The 11,989-nt window shown below is 40.5% G+C and overlaps 2 protein-coding genes across 2 annotated transcripts in view; one reads left to right on the top strand and one right to left on the bottom strand.

Moving 5' to 3' along the window:
• The first annotated feature begins 549 nt into the window (after positions 1–549).
• Positions 550–3,011, top strand: LOC145441450 (uncharacterized). The gene is made up of 3 exons (XM_080319317.1): positions 550–755; positions 1,561–1,808; positions 2,824–3,011. The coding sequence occupies exons 1-3, from the start codon at positions 707–709 to the stop codon at positions 2,995–2,997; spliced, it is 471 nt and encodes a 156-aa protein (XP_080175443.1). The 5' UTR covers positions 550–706; the 3' UTR covers positions 2,998–3,011.
• Positions 3,012–5,117: 2,106 nt separating this feature from the next.
• Positions 5,118–11,989, bottom strand: part of LOC145440937 (lactadherin-like) — a 175,130-nt gene continuing 168,258 nt past the window's right edge. Inside the window, exon 10 of the mRNA XM_080318716.1 lies at positions 5,118–5,377. Within this exon, the coding sequence (XP_080174842.1) occupies positions 5,240–5,377 (138 nt within the window). The 3' untranslated portion in view covers positions 5,118–5,239. The remainder of the gene's footprint in view (positions 5,378–11,989) is intronic.

Here is an 11,989-nt window from a genome sequence, read left to right as displayed (position 1 = left end):
TCATAATTCGGCTAGTGATCACTTCAGTTGCACGAGATCGCCGAAATGTTAAAGCGACTAAAATCGCGCGAGAAAGAGAAATAGCTTCGAATTGTTTTCATTGCAGTTTTGTGTTACCGCGATATTATTTAGTTGATTTCATTGATAGACTATTTGTTACTGCAACCTTTCAATTAACCACTGATTAAAAGAACTTGATTATCGGCTGAAAGATTTGGGCAGGGATGCATCAGCTACTCAACGCTATTTCTCTCTTGGCCGAAATTTATGCAATGACGGCTGACGACTATTTGGTCTACGTTAAGAGATATATCTCATTAAAAAATGACTACGCTTCCTGGTGAATCTGACAGAAATTAGATCGCGTCGAAATTAAAAGTAGGCTACAATGTTAACGTTCAAATTCAAGCATGTGTGCTCAACGGAAATCATGGAAGTGAACATTTCGCTAATCCTACGCCCTGATCAGAGAAAAACAGGCAGGGAATCGCTCGCGTAAATCCCAGTTCAACAAGGCCCTTCCTTCCTCTTCTGTCCGTTGAAAGTAACCTCAAACAGAACCGAATAAAATCGTAAGGAGGTGCGAATCGATCCAGCTCGTTCTATTTAATTCCATTACAAGAATCGACTTGAATGAGGTTTCAGATAGGATTACGAACTGGCTAACAAGTGAAGGTGGTCATATACTTTTAATGCAAGATCTGGGATGGACTACAGTTCCAGCTTTCTAGAAATTGATTTTGTATGTTTCACAGGTGAGTTGTAAGCTATACTGATGGTGATCTTCTTTGATATCGTGTTGATCAAACGAAAAGGGTTATTGGTCTATCGTGTTTCGAATTTCGTAGCGGTAACATGGCGTACAGCATGTAACCCTTGTGGACTTGTGTAGTATATACATTAAAATGTTAGAAGCAGCCAGTCTGTGGTAATGCGGTATCATTTAAGAACAAGCTGAGACCGATTGTGTGTAGCCTATATACATAAAATTATTATGTGATACGTAAATACGATTACCCCTGACGAGTGTCAGCCAAATATATTTGGGCTCATTTCAATATGAATATATACCATTCAATTTTATATTGAAGTTCTGTACCTCCAAGAAGCTCCGTACGCTCCTTACGCGACTTATGGTAGTTGTGGATGATTTACTGTTGCATAAATTCACCAAATAAGCATATGTTATCGTACATTTTCCACATTCGTGACATTGCCAACTGTTAGCATACTAAAATTGTAAGACCTGTACCGTCAAAATTTCGCAATGAAGTGAATGATCAGTGATAATATTTTTCCAAACGTATACTTTATAATTTCATTGCTTAGATAGGGTGACAGTAGCCAACAGCATTCATGAATCTTATTTAGTGTTGCCTGCTGCAGCAGTAACAGCGTTATTTGCAGTACGCTGCAACTACAGCGTTATTTGCAGTACGCGACGTATCCAAGAGGAAGGCGAAAATTGTATCACGTAAAAAGAGCCTATTTAGTTCGGTTGTCCCAGAAAACTACCGAACGTATAAATTCTCTTAACGATGGTCTCGCTTATATCGACAGGTCTGACGACAATCGATGGTACTAATAGCCATCAACGAATACAATCGAGCAAATGCAGACTCGATTGCTCTTCAAGCTCATCGACCCCAAGCACGATCAACGGCACCATAAAAAGAAAGAGTCCGTTGGCAGCCCAAAAAGAGAAGCAGCGCCTCCGCGTTTTTAACGACGCGATGGAGGATCTGCAGAAAGTAATTCCGGTTCGATTGCCCAAAGGGCGAAAACTACAGAAGAAACAAACTCTTCAGGTAGGTAAAACGCATTACGGCTGCGTACTGTGGGAAGATCTCAAGGATAGACGAGATGGAAAGTAGTAACCTTTCTAATTGATTCGAATAGCTTCACCTTGTATGTATGTATGTAAAAGGGGTTTGAAGGTGCTTGACCACTAAGGTCATGTGCACTGGACCTGAGCGAGTTATGGCCAAACCAGATATGTCTACACACTCTACACAGCAGTAGCCTACAACAAACTGTACGACCGGAAAAACAATGTAGGCTTACATATCCGTTAACAGATATTCACCATGATTGAGATCTAATATGGCTTTAAATCTTGCCAATCACGATCTTTTGGATAGCTTAACTGATTTAACTAGGGATACCATATGCCCGCTTTTGGGAGGATTTGTCCTCTTTTTTTTCAATAAAAGTAAAATGTTCTTTGAGGGCGCCCATTTTTTTTTCTTTTTTCGCAGCCCGTCCTCATTTTACTTTGAGGTCTAGGCGATTAGACATCAGATTGACTGAAAAATAAAAAAGGTCAACTTAACAAGAATAACGATCAGTGTAAATTCCGTTTTTATGTGAGTTATTGAAGTTGGAAAAAAGCGCCTCTGTTTGGGATGTGAAAATATAGTAGCAATGCATTAACGATTAACACACCCATAGTCCGATAATCCTGTTTCTGTGGACATCCCGAGTGAATGAAATCTCTCAATGACAGAAAACTAAGGAGTGATATGACGCTTACTTCATCAGAGATGAGAACGGACTTGGATTTGGATATCAAAATTTTAAAGCATCGTATTTTTGCTCTTTAGATTACTATGTCTCAATTCTCATTGTCATAGTGACAACGGTCCGTTTGCACTTGCTTGCACTACACAATCGCCCGTATTTTGATGAATTGAGTTTTAGTTAAGCTAATCAACGTGCCACAGATGCGAAGCGTCAAGCTCAAGCGACAAGGGTGCCAAATTCCACGATGTAACTCTGGAATACAACAGTAATTAAATGAGGATTTTGCCACACATGTTTCAGTTCGCTATCAAGTATATTGAATTTCTGCAAAGCTGCATCGACGGAAAAAACGACTTCAACGATCGCTACCGATTCATGTGGACAGAGGGCACGGAACAAGGGGAAGCGATTAACGCTATTGACATGGCGGCTCGCAAATCCTCCGACAGTGTACACGGTGAAACAGTGAAATAAACATTATGCCATCATGCCTGTTGTATCGTCGAAAGTCGTAGTTAGCTATAGTTCAAATAACTAATAGCCAATGCAAACAGTGGAAGGAATGCCAGTTGTCAGGGATTGAACAGAGCAAGTAATGCAACGATTTCATACCATCGCTATTTAGAAGTCATAGAAATCATGCGTGCATTCACCAATCCATGCTTTTGGTCAGTTTTTTGTTTTTGGTTAATTGGTATATTTAGTAATTATTTGCAATTCTACAGGTGTATAATAGGTAAAATCATTGAGAATTAATTCTCTTGTCGCGCAAACCGGAAATATTTTGAAGTTAATGAATGAAATTGGTTAATAAATTTAGTACTTGCACGCATGCATTACTATTACTCTTTGGTGCTCTTACAGCCCACTTGATCAGATTTATCGGCGGAGGAGATGCATGTGGTGTCTTAACAATCGAGAGCACGGAATTATACAAGGTTTTATCGCCGTCAATTTTAGTGGCAGCACACTTCATGTAGCCGCATGTTAGCCAAAACTTCATGTCCTGGTACGACAAAGTCGCCACAGAAATGCTATTGTCTACTGGTCGCTTGCCCGCAGATTGCACAGTGTACACCCCTATACTAAAACCTCCCTAAGACATCCATCGACGTAAGGCGATGCTAGGAACATACAGTTCTTTTACATTAAAGTTAGATTAATCCACGTAAACTGTTCGCATTTAGGATAATTACGAAGGCCAGTGACACTAAATCGCACCATGCGCGAATAAAAATGTCAACTTCAATCATTATTCACCAAAATATACTCGATTTGGTATTGTTCTAAGACATGGGTTCTTGAAGTATAGGTCGTAATAAGCGAGACACGTTGCAAAGTGACAGTAGGATTTCATCATAAAGATGTGCGGATGTTTGTAGTATACAAATAGGTTTGATTCTATGATATAATGTGACTGACACTGGCTTCTCTGGAAAGCTGTGGGCCAGGTGCGGTCGACATACGGCTCACGACGGGATTTTGAGTGGTCCGCAGACAGTGTCCGGTCTTACATGATAATGCGGTCCGCCGCTACAGTCTGCCGCAATTCCCCAATATTTACGAGAAAACATTTTCGAACTTGGTCACTAACGAGAAAAAGATGCGGTCCAATCTAACTGAGGGGCGGCGTCAGCTCAAAGAACTTATTAACACAGATGTCTCATTGATTTCAACAGCTATTGAAGAAGGCTATAATCAATGACATTAATAAATGAATTGAATACTATTTCTTGACTCTATGGTATAAACTTGAAGTTGATAATAAATACGATTTATTCCGTGGGTAAACACGTGATTACCGCATCGATTCAGGATTCACTTGGTGTTTGAAAGGGAACAGCGATGTATGGAAATCAGATTATTATGATTCGTCAAAGACTTTCTTGATGCACAGTCCGTTTTGTGCACCCTGATACGTTTATAGTAACGTATTGGACGTGAAGTTTGATATGTAACGTGGCGGATTTTTGTTTAAATGACTCCACGAAAATTTGGAGCTCCCACATACTTGTATATTAGCGCAAGGTTCTCCGGGATACTAAACGTTCCAAAACCACCCTTCTGAGCTCCTATTCATGGGCTACACCGTGTTAGTCAGGAAACTTGAGTATACATAGGCTTACTTGGCAAAAGTAGAAGTATTTTGTTACTGACCACCTCTGGCTGGTAATAGTGATCTAGTCAACCATTTTGCTATAATGCAAGCGCCGTGACGAGTTCCGCAGTAACTGCATGGTTTCTCAAACCAAATCGTAGTTCCTTACCAAATTTAATCGCTACCAGGTCTCCTAAAATCAAGATTTATTGTATATCGTCGTAAGCTCGTAACCCTGACTACTATTAGACCCTACTTCATTTTAAATTGGTTTATTTTCTATCAGCTAATGTCTGCTGTCCCGATGCCAATTTTGGTCAATAGGAAATATTGCATATTATTGGTTCTATTCGATCAAAATTCCTGGAATCTAATTCGAATCAGTTGTGATTCGATTCTCCATACCCTGGTATCACAGTATGATTACCATCCGACTTTGCCTTCAATATCACTGCGTGTGCGAAGAGACAAGTCAAGAAATACCCATGAATTGTTTTTTTATTGTATATTCTTAGTCAAAACAAAGAAAGCAAACATGACGGTCGATAGTTTTATGCTATAGTGATCGGCTTATACGTGATATATACGATACATTCAACTCTCGATTCTGTAGATCCTTCAACAATCTCTCATCTCAATTCTCATGCTCATGTGGTTATGATACGTCACCGGGTGAATGCGGACATATCTGGCAGTGATGGGCGGAGACAGTTCGTTGTCAACGATGCTGTTTTGGTCAGAATTTGCGGAGAATATCTGAATCAAGTGATACACATAAAAATATTATTAATATTGTGAATGAATAATATCATTAGAATATTGAGGGGTATCGAGAGCTACAATGTAATAGTTATAATCGTATCTATAGAGAATACATCTGCAGTTCTGCACTGCATGCTAGGGATGTCTAACAGGCCAAATATACTTACTGGGTGACTCAATGATGAAACCCATTTTAGGCTTACAGTGGAGTCGATTATTATTCGAGGATCATTAATTTTGAGAAAAGTTCAAATTTATACCTTTCATGCAACGACATAATATATAGTTCTATATTGCATTTATGATTATTAGATATTTTTGCAATAATGAATCGAGCCCGAGGACCACTCGACTGATTAACGACATGATAATTGCATGTGCTATATTCAGGATCAAATCAAGTTTGTTGTAACAACCATCGGGTACGGGCTCATACCATCTGTTCGATTAACTTTAACATGAATGTATTGGATACAAAGCAATCCAAATTATAGAACGTTCATGTAAGGTTGCACATCACCACACTAAACAGTATCATCCTTTATGATACGATGAAGAAATATTCCGAAGATTCAATTTTGTAGCTTTCCAATACAAATACCAAATACCAAAAAGCTTCAAAGCATCTTTTATGCACAAAGGGCTCTCACTCTCACTCTTATCAGTGGTGCAGTGCCACTTTCTTCGATTTCGACAGGCTGTTTGCGGTTGGGTAAAATACCTAGTTCGAAACATTTTGACATAACCCGATGCAGCGTGATGGGAGTATTTCAACGGAGAACTAGCGATCTAAAAGTACGCGTAATTAATTTGACATGAAATATAATAGACCACTGCATACATAGAAACATGTTGCAAACACTGCTGGCAGATATTTGGCGCGCAGCGCGACGAAAAATTTCGAGATTTGACTGATTTTGTCGAATGTTAATTTGCAATGAGAACCCAGCGATATAGGCTATATATATAACTGTTCTTATTTTATATCATCATATGTCCCTACTGCTCCCTCTACCGCGACGCTATTCTTCTTTAGCGCCACCCATATTGCCCCCTGAGCGTTTCGCGCGCTTCAAAATCCCAATCGCCTTTTGGAGGCGCTGGCGACACTAGACTAGACTAGACTCTAGAGCAGGTGTGGGCAAACTACGGCCCGCGGGCCGCATGCGGCCCGCCACAACGTTCTGTGCGGCCCGCGAGAGTCTAAAGAAAAAAAATTAAAAAATAATAAAAATATTGATAAAATGGGTACTAAACATCGAAATAATGCTGGGACTTGAAAGGAAAGGAAAGGACTTAGCTATATTTTCTCCGTGATGTTTTTGCGGCATATACACCAACTCATGATATACATACACGCGATCTGTACATAACTACACAGTGCACATGCACGTGCATACCATGAGTGCATGATGTGCATATGCCGCTGGACAAGGAAGGTACAGATATAGCCTTGTACGGTTTTCTAAGTATTGCACCATCCCTCCATGCTATCCCAGTAATGCATGAGCGCCAAGCAGGGAAGTCATGGATACCAGTGTTACTAATCAGGTCTTTGGTCTGACCCGGCCGGGGTCAGAACCCATGACCTACCGATCAAGAAGTCGGACGCTTCACCATTACGCTATCTTGCCCTTTATTATACTTTTTCTTGATATATTTCACCATGATAATTCTAAGGCAGTGGTTCTCATACTGGGGGGCACTGAGGGGTGAAAACATGCTCGAAGCTGAGCTCAACTCAAAAAACTTTCGCGCTATCTACATCCCATTCATACTAGTTGCTATGTATTTTTAGTCTGAATTTCATCTTTTAAGATCTCTCATCCACAGTCGTAACCTTCCATGCCATATAACTATCCGTTAGGTTTGCGAGCATCCTGGTTGCGTTTGTGATATGGCGATAAGGTGGGCCCGAACTCCATCATACCATCATAAGGGGGTGAAGGGGCGTGTCTTAAAAAGTTTGAGAACCACTGTCCTAAGGTAAATACTTCCTATATCATTTTAATGTTTAATTTCTGGCGCGACATCCTGATCTAAAGGCGCCCGCAGTTAGAAAGGTTTCAACTGGTAAACACCACAGAAATCCTAAACGAGATTGACATAATTCGGATCACTAGTGTGATTTGGGATTGGCCACTCCAGTTTTAATTATTTCAGAGATGTGCTTATAAAAAACGATTCGTGCGTGCCGTGGATAGATTCGTTCTCTGTAAGCGCAGAATCAGGGTATTTACATTTTATCTACACATAGTGGAAGCGTGTTTGTAGCTAACATGATTATGATGCTGTCAGAATTGTATGTCCTGGAAGTGATCCAAAAATGAAATTAGTAAATCTATGAACGGATCGCTGCTCACATATTTAAATTTCAATCCTGTGCTAAGAATCGGGACAACCGACTTTCATCTCTATAGTTTTGACAAGTTGGTTATTACGGTCGACCAGCCTATGAAATCTCGCCACTGTTTCTGACGCGTGTACGATATCATAAAGCAATGTTTGGATTGTTGTAAATATGCATATATATTATCTCCTTGTCCTCACTATACAATCAAATACCAATATTGCGTTTTGGTTCATAATCCCAATTTTATATAGTGCGGCCCGCGAATGGATTCAGATATTGAATGCGGCCCGCGAGCTCAAAAGTTTGCCCACCCCTGCTTTAGCCAAATGAAAAGTTTGACGTAGACCAATTTCACTGAGCCGTGAGATTTGCTTGTGTCCACACCAATGTTCCCTCTAAGCTGCGCACGTGCGCAGTGCTGACACGGTATCTGCGCACAGAAAATCTCAGTTGCGCAGAAAAAATCCGAAGTGATGACCTTTTTTTTAGTCGTTACGCACTGTTGTTCAAGGGTCTGCGCAGTGAATTGGTGAGTGTGCGCAGACTCGTCAAGAATTAGAGGGAACATTGGTCCACAGTCCACATCATAATTTATAGGACACTATGCTATGAGCAAACGTATGGCACGCATCGACCAGCTATAGTGGACAATAAACAAACGCAGCCATTGCATTAAATAAATTGACTTTTTGGTTTGTTAATGTTATTTCATTATGTTGCTCTTCTTGTGACTGTTGATGAAAAAATAATTCCATGCATTTCATCAACCCTGGCTGATAATGCATATAGTTTAATGGAATTTCTTATTACACCTCGCATAGGTCAAATACGTGATTATGACGTCATAAATTGTGAATTTAGGGTAGATGGTACGCGAGCACTGCATAAAACCTCGAAATGGTACGTGGGTGGAAAAAGGTTGGGAACCACTGGTCTAGCACAAGGTATAATTTTTGAAATATGAACACAAAGTAGAATATTTCGTGGCAGATTTATTTCACTTGATATTTTTATGTTTTTCTTTGCACTCCGCGCGATTTATTGTTACCCGATTTCATGGTTTTAGTATTGGTCCCCCTCCATGTTAAAAATACATTCAATATACGGAATTGGGTCTGATTATATTTGCTGTTTTGAGAGAACGTGTCGTTCAACATGCGGATTCGCGTCTGCACCTGCAGAATGATCGTCGGCGATGAAATCTTTGTAGTTTGCACAAAATGATAGACGCATTTTCACCGAAATCTTCGATATCGATATTTCCAAACGCAGATTAATCATGTCCTGGCTAAATGAACCGAGCGGTACACAGAGGCGACCAACGATATATGCAACTTACATTATTATTGACCGAATTCATACATTACCTTTAAAAAAAATCTCGCTTGGAGTGGCTAGCACATGTAGGCCCAGGGCCGTAACAGCACTTCGCCAGCCCCCCTAAAAAAAACGTTGGTCTTGGGCCCCCCATATCTTGATGAACCGAATTTCTGGGGGCCCCCAGACCCCACTTAGGCTATTCGATAAGTACTGCTGCTTAATTATCATCTACATAAGGGGCCGTTTAGTGGGTCAGCTTCTGTCGCCTAAACGCGCGAAGCGCGAAAGTTTTATATAATTCATGATACAATCGGTCAATAAGATCGGGAATTGCATATATATTGCTATCAACGTCTTGTCCTCTCTGCTCACGTAATCAGATTTACCGGTAGAGCTGAGTGAGGTGTCTTGGAAACTGTAGGGCCCGTTGGTATGACTCCTTAACATGATGTTATCTAGTCACCTCCTGTCTGCCATATAAAAAAGTATAGTATCGCCATAACGTAGGTTACGAAACTAAAAGACGCACACGATTTCAAATTGGAATTTCTTCACTGGCATATAATTTTCCCCTGCGGGATGGTATCTATCTTGTGAGGTTCAGATTACCAAAACAGTGTTTTGTATATATAACGAAGTTTTCGGTCAGCATTATGGCAGTCCTTTTCGGCAAAGGTTTTCTCGCTTCCGATCGTTCTGGCACACTTCTTGGAGTCGCATGTTACATGCCCTACTTTATATGTCTTGGTGCGTCGTGGCGCGGTCATGGCCAACGCCGATATGCCCATTTCTATAAATCTTGGGTATTTTTTCTTGGGAGAAGAGTACCCAAAAATAAATATAATTGGCAACTTGAAATCGCGCACAGCGCGAAAAAAAAAATAGAAAGAGTTACATAAATTTTCAAAAAATACTCCATAATTTATGCTAATTCACGAAATATTTTTGGACCCCCTTCGGGCTCGCCCCCAATTGGGGGGTTTGGGAAGCGGCAGTTACGGTTATGTGTAGGCCTACACATAGTTTTCATAGAATAATTAATATCGATCTTGATATGTAGTAATATAAGTCCTATTTTTATCGTTACCTAATCCAGTTCGCTCCTATCGGACGATTAAAAACGGCCAATAAACATTCAAGCGGCTCACGCCATTAAGACGCTATGGTAAAATATATGACACTCCTGATCCGAAGCTTCAGCGTAAGCACGACAATTCCGTCAAGCATACAAGGACTACTGTCGAGCATGAAAAATTAGTCACGCGGTAAAGTTTATAAAGTCCGCCTTCCGACGATTCACTATTTCACCTCAAAATGAGGAAGGTGAGATAGTCACTGCACGGTTCCCTAAGTGATACGTTCGAGAAGAGCAAGCGTCTTATATAGGCTTTTCAGGACCTATACGAGGTGTTGATTTACACACTTAAACCTGTAGTTGCGGTTGCAAAATTGGTCTTCGTGCGCGTGCTATTGACTCTTTTCCGTTTAGGGTTGCATTTAAAACAAACGGTGTTTTTAAACACTTTGTTTAAAACCTGTTTTAGGCGGTGTATTGAGCAAACGCCTGGAAAAAAGAAAGGTATGTTTTTTTTTACTTGTGAAATTATGCCATAATTGTGTAAATACCTTCTAGAAAACATGATGTATGAGACTACGGACAATTTCCAAACTAGTCGGATCAACAGCAATAGTACAGATCTTTCGTCAAATGATCTATATTTACACCCCTATATTTTCAATTGCTATTCACTATGACGTCACAATTGAATATTTGGGATGCCATGACTTAAAAAATAACAATAAATAACATGTTTTAAACCGGGGTCACCAACCTTTTTGCAACCGAGGGCTACTTTTGCGTAATGATTGAAGCGGCGGGCTACTATTTACTCCTGTCGTTTGCCCGTGTCACATAGAATTTCCGCTTTGATATTCATAGCACTGGGCAGGACTGGACATCATGTTATATGTTTCTACAGCAGTCAGTGGGAAGCCTGGCAGTGGCGGCTCGTGACAATATCAGGTGGTGGGGCAAGGGCTGCAAGCGACTTTTTATCAAGATGACGTCACACTGGCGTTTTCTAACGTAAACAAGTAACTTAATGATGGTACGGTAACATGAATTTCCCGACAACAGTAATTTTAACGTATGTGCCGCGAGAGGTCAGCCGGTGAGCTGTGACTTGAAGTGTGGTAACTGCGTAAACGGCGTACGGAACAAAGATTCTACACGGTTCATGTTCGCACTTGACCGGACTAATTATCTGCAGAAATGGAAATGACTATAACTCGAGAGAGTGCGTAAGCCTAACCGGCAAGGTCAACGAGTTCGGACACATACGCAATTGTTATCTCATAGATTGGGCCTGTCATATCGAATCCAAAACATCATTCTGAAGAACTAAGGATAGCAGCCTCGGAAATTCGGTCTCGGTGCAGCATAGGAAATTTTGGCCTTGAAACTGGAGACTGTAACACGATACATACGACTTACTGTCTATATGTCTGCTGCGAAATCGCCTTTGCAAAATATATTACCGAATAAATACGTGGATGAAAGCCGTAAACTTCGTACACTGTTACATGACATCATCGAGAAGTAGCCTCATGACCCTTTTCGGTATGGTACACTGTCAAAATTAATACGAACAGACCAACACCGAATTTTGCGTAAAATTTACTGACTAGTAGGGTGATCAAGTGATCAGCTGTTAGCCGCCATCGCGCTTGACAGGGGGTTGTAAGCAAATGGCTTGAAGGCCAAGACATTGGAGAATATAAAATAAAAGTAAATATTTGAATGCAAACCGAGAATGTTAGTAAACTGTTTCATGATATCATCATCTCATCACCTATCTCAGTATGGAACACATTTAACGTTAGCACAGATACACCGATTTTTGCACGAAATCCGCAATGCGTTAGGCGTGTTG

Source organism: Botryllus schlosseri, chromosome 6 (genome assembly GCF_051294905.1).
Source record: "Botryllus schlosseri isolate E-star chromosome 6, Bs_hap1, whole genome shotgun sequence".
Classification (NCBI taxonomy): Eukaryota; Metazoa; Chordata; class Ascidiacea; order Stolidobranchia; family Styelidae; genus Botryllus; species Botryllus schlosseri.
This window is presented reverse-complemented; position numbering and strand designations above follow the sequence as displayed.

What these genes read in the sequence shown, in the direction of transcription:
- LOC145441450 (XM_080319317.1), top strand. Translation starts at nt 707, where the DNA reads ATGGACTACAGTTCCAGCTTTCTAGAAATTGATTTTGTATGTTTCACA. An exon ending in TGATTTTGTATGTTTCACAG is followed by an intron (nt 756 to 1,560) that starts GTGAGTTGTAAG and finishes TTATATCGACAG; the next exon opens with GTCTGACGACAATCGATGGT. An exon ending in AGAAGAAACAAACTCTTCAG is followed by an intron (nt 1,809 to 2,823) that starts GTAGGTAAAACG and finishes CACATGTTTCAG; the next exon opens with TTCGCTATCAAGTATATTGA.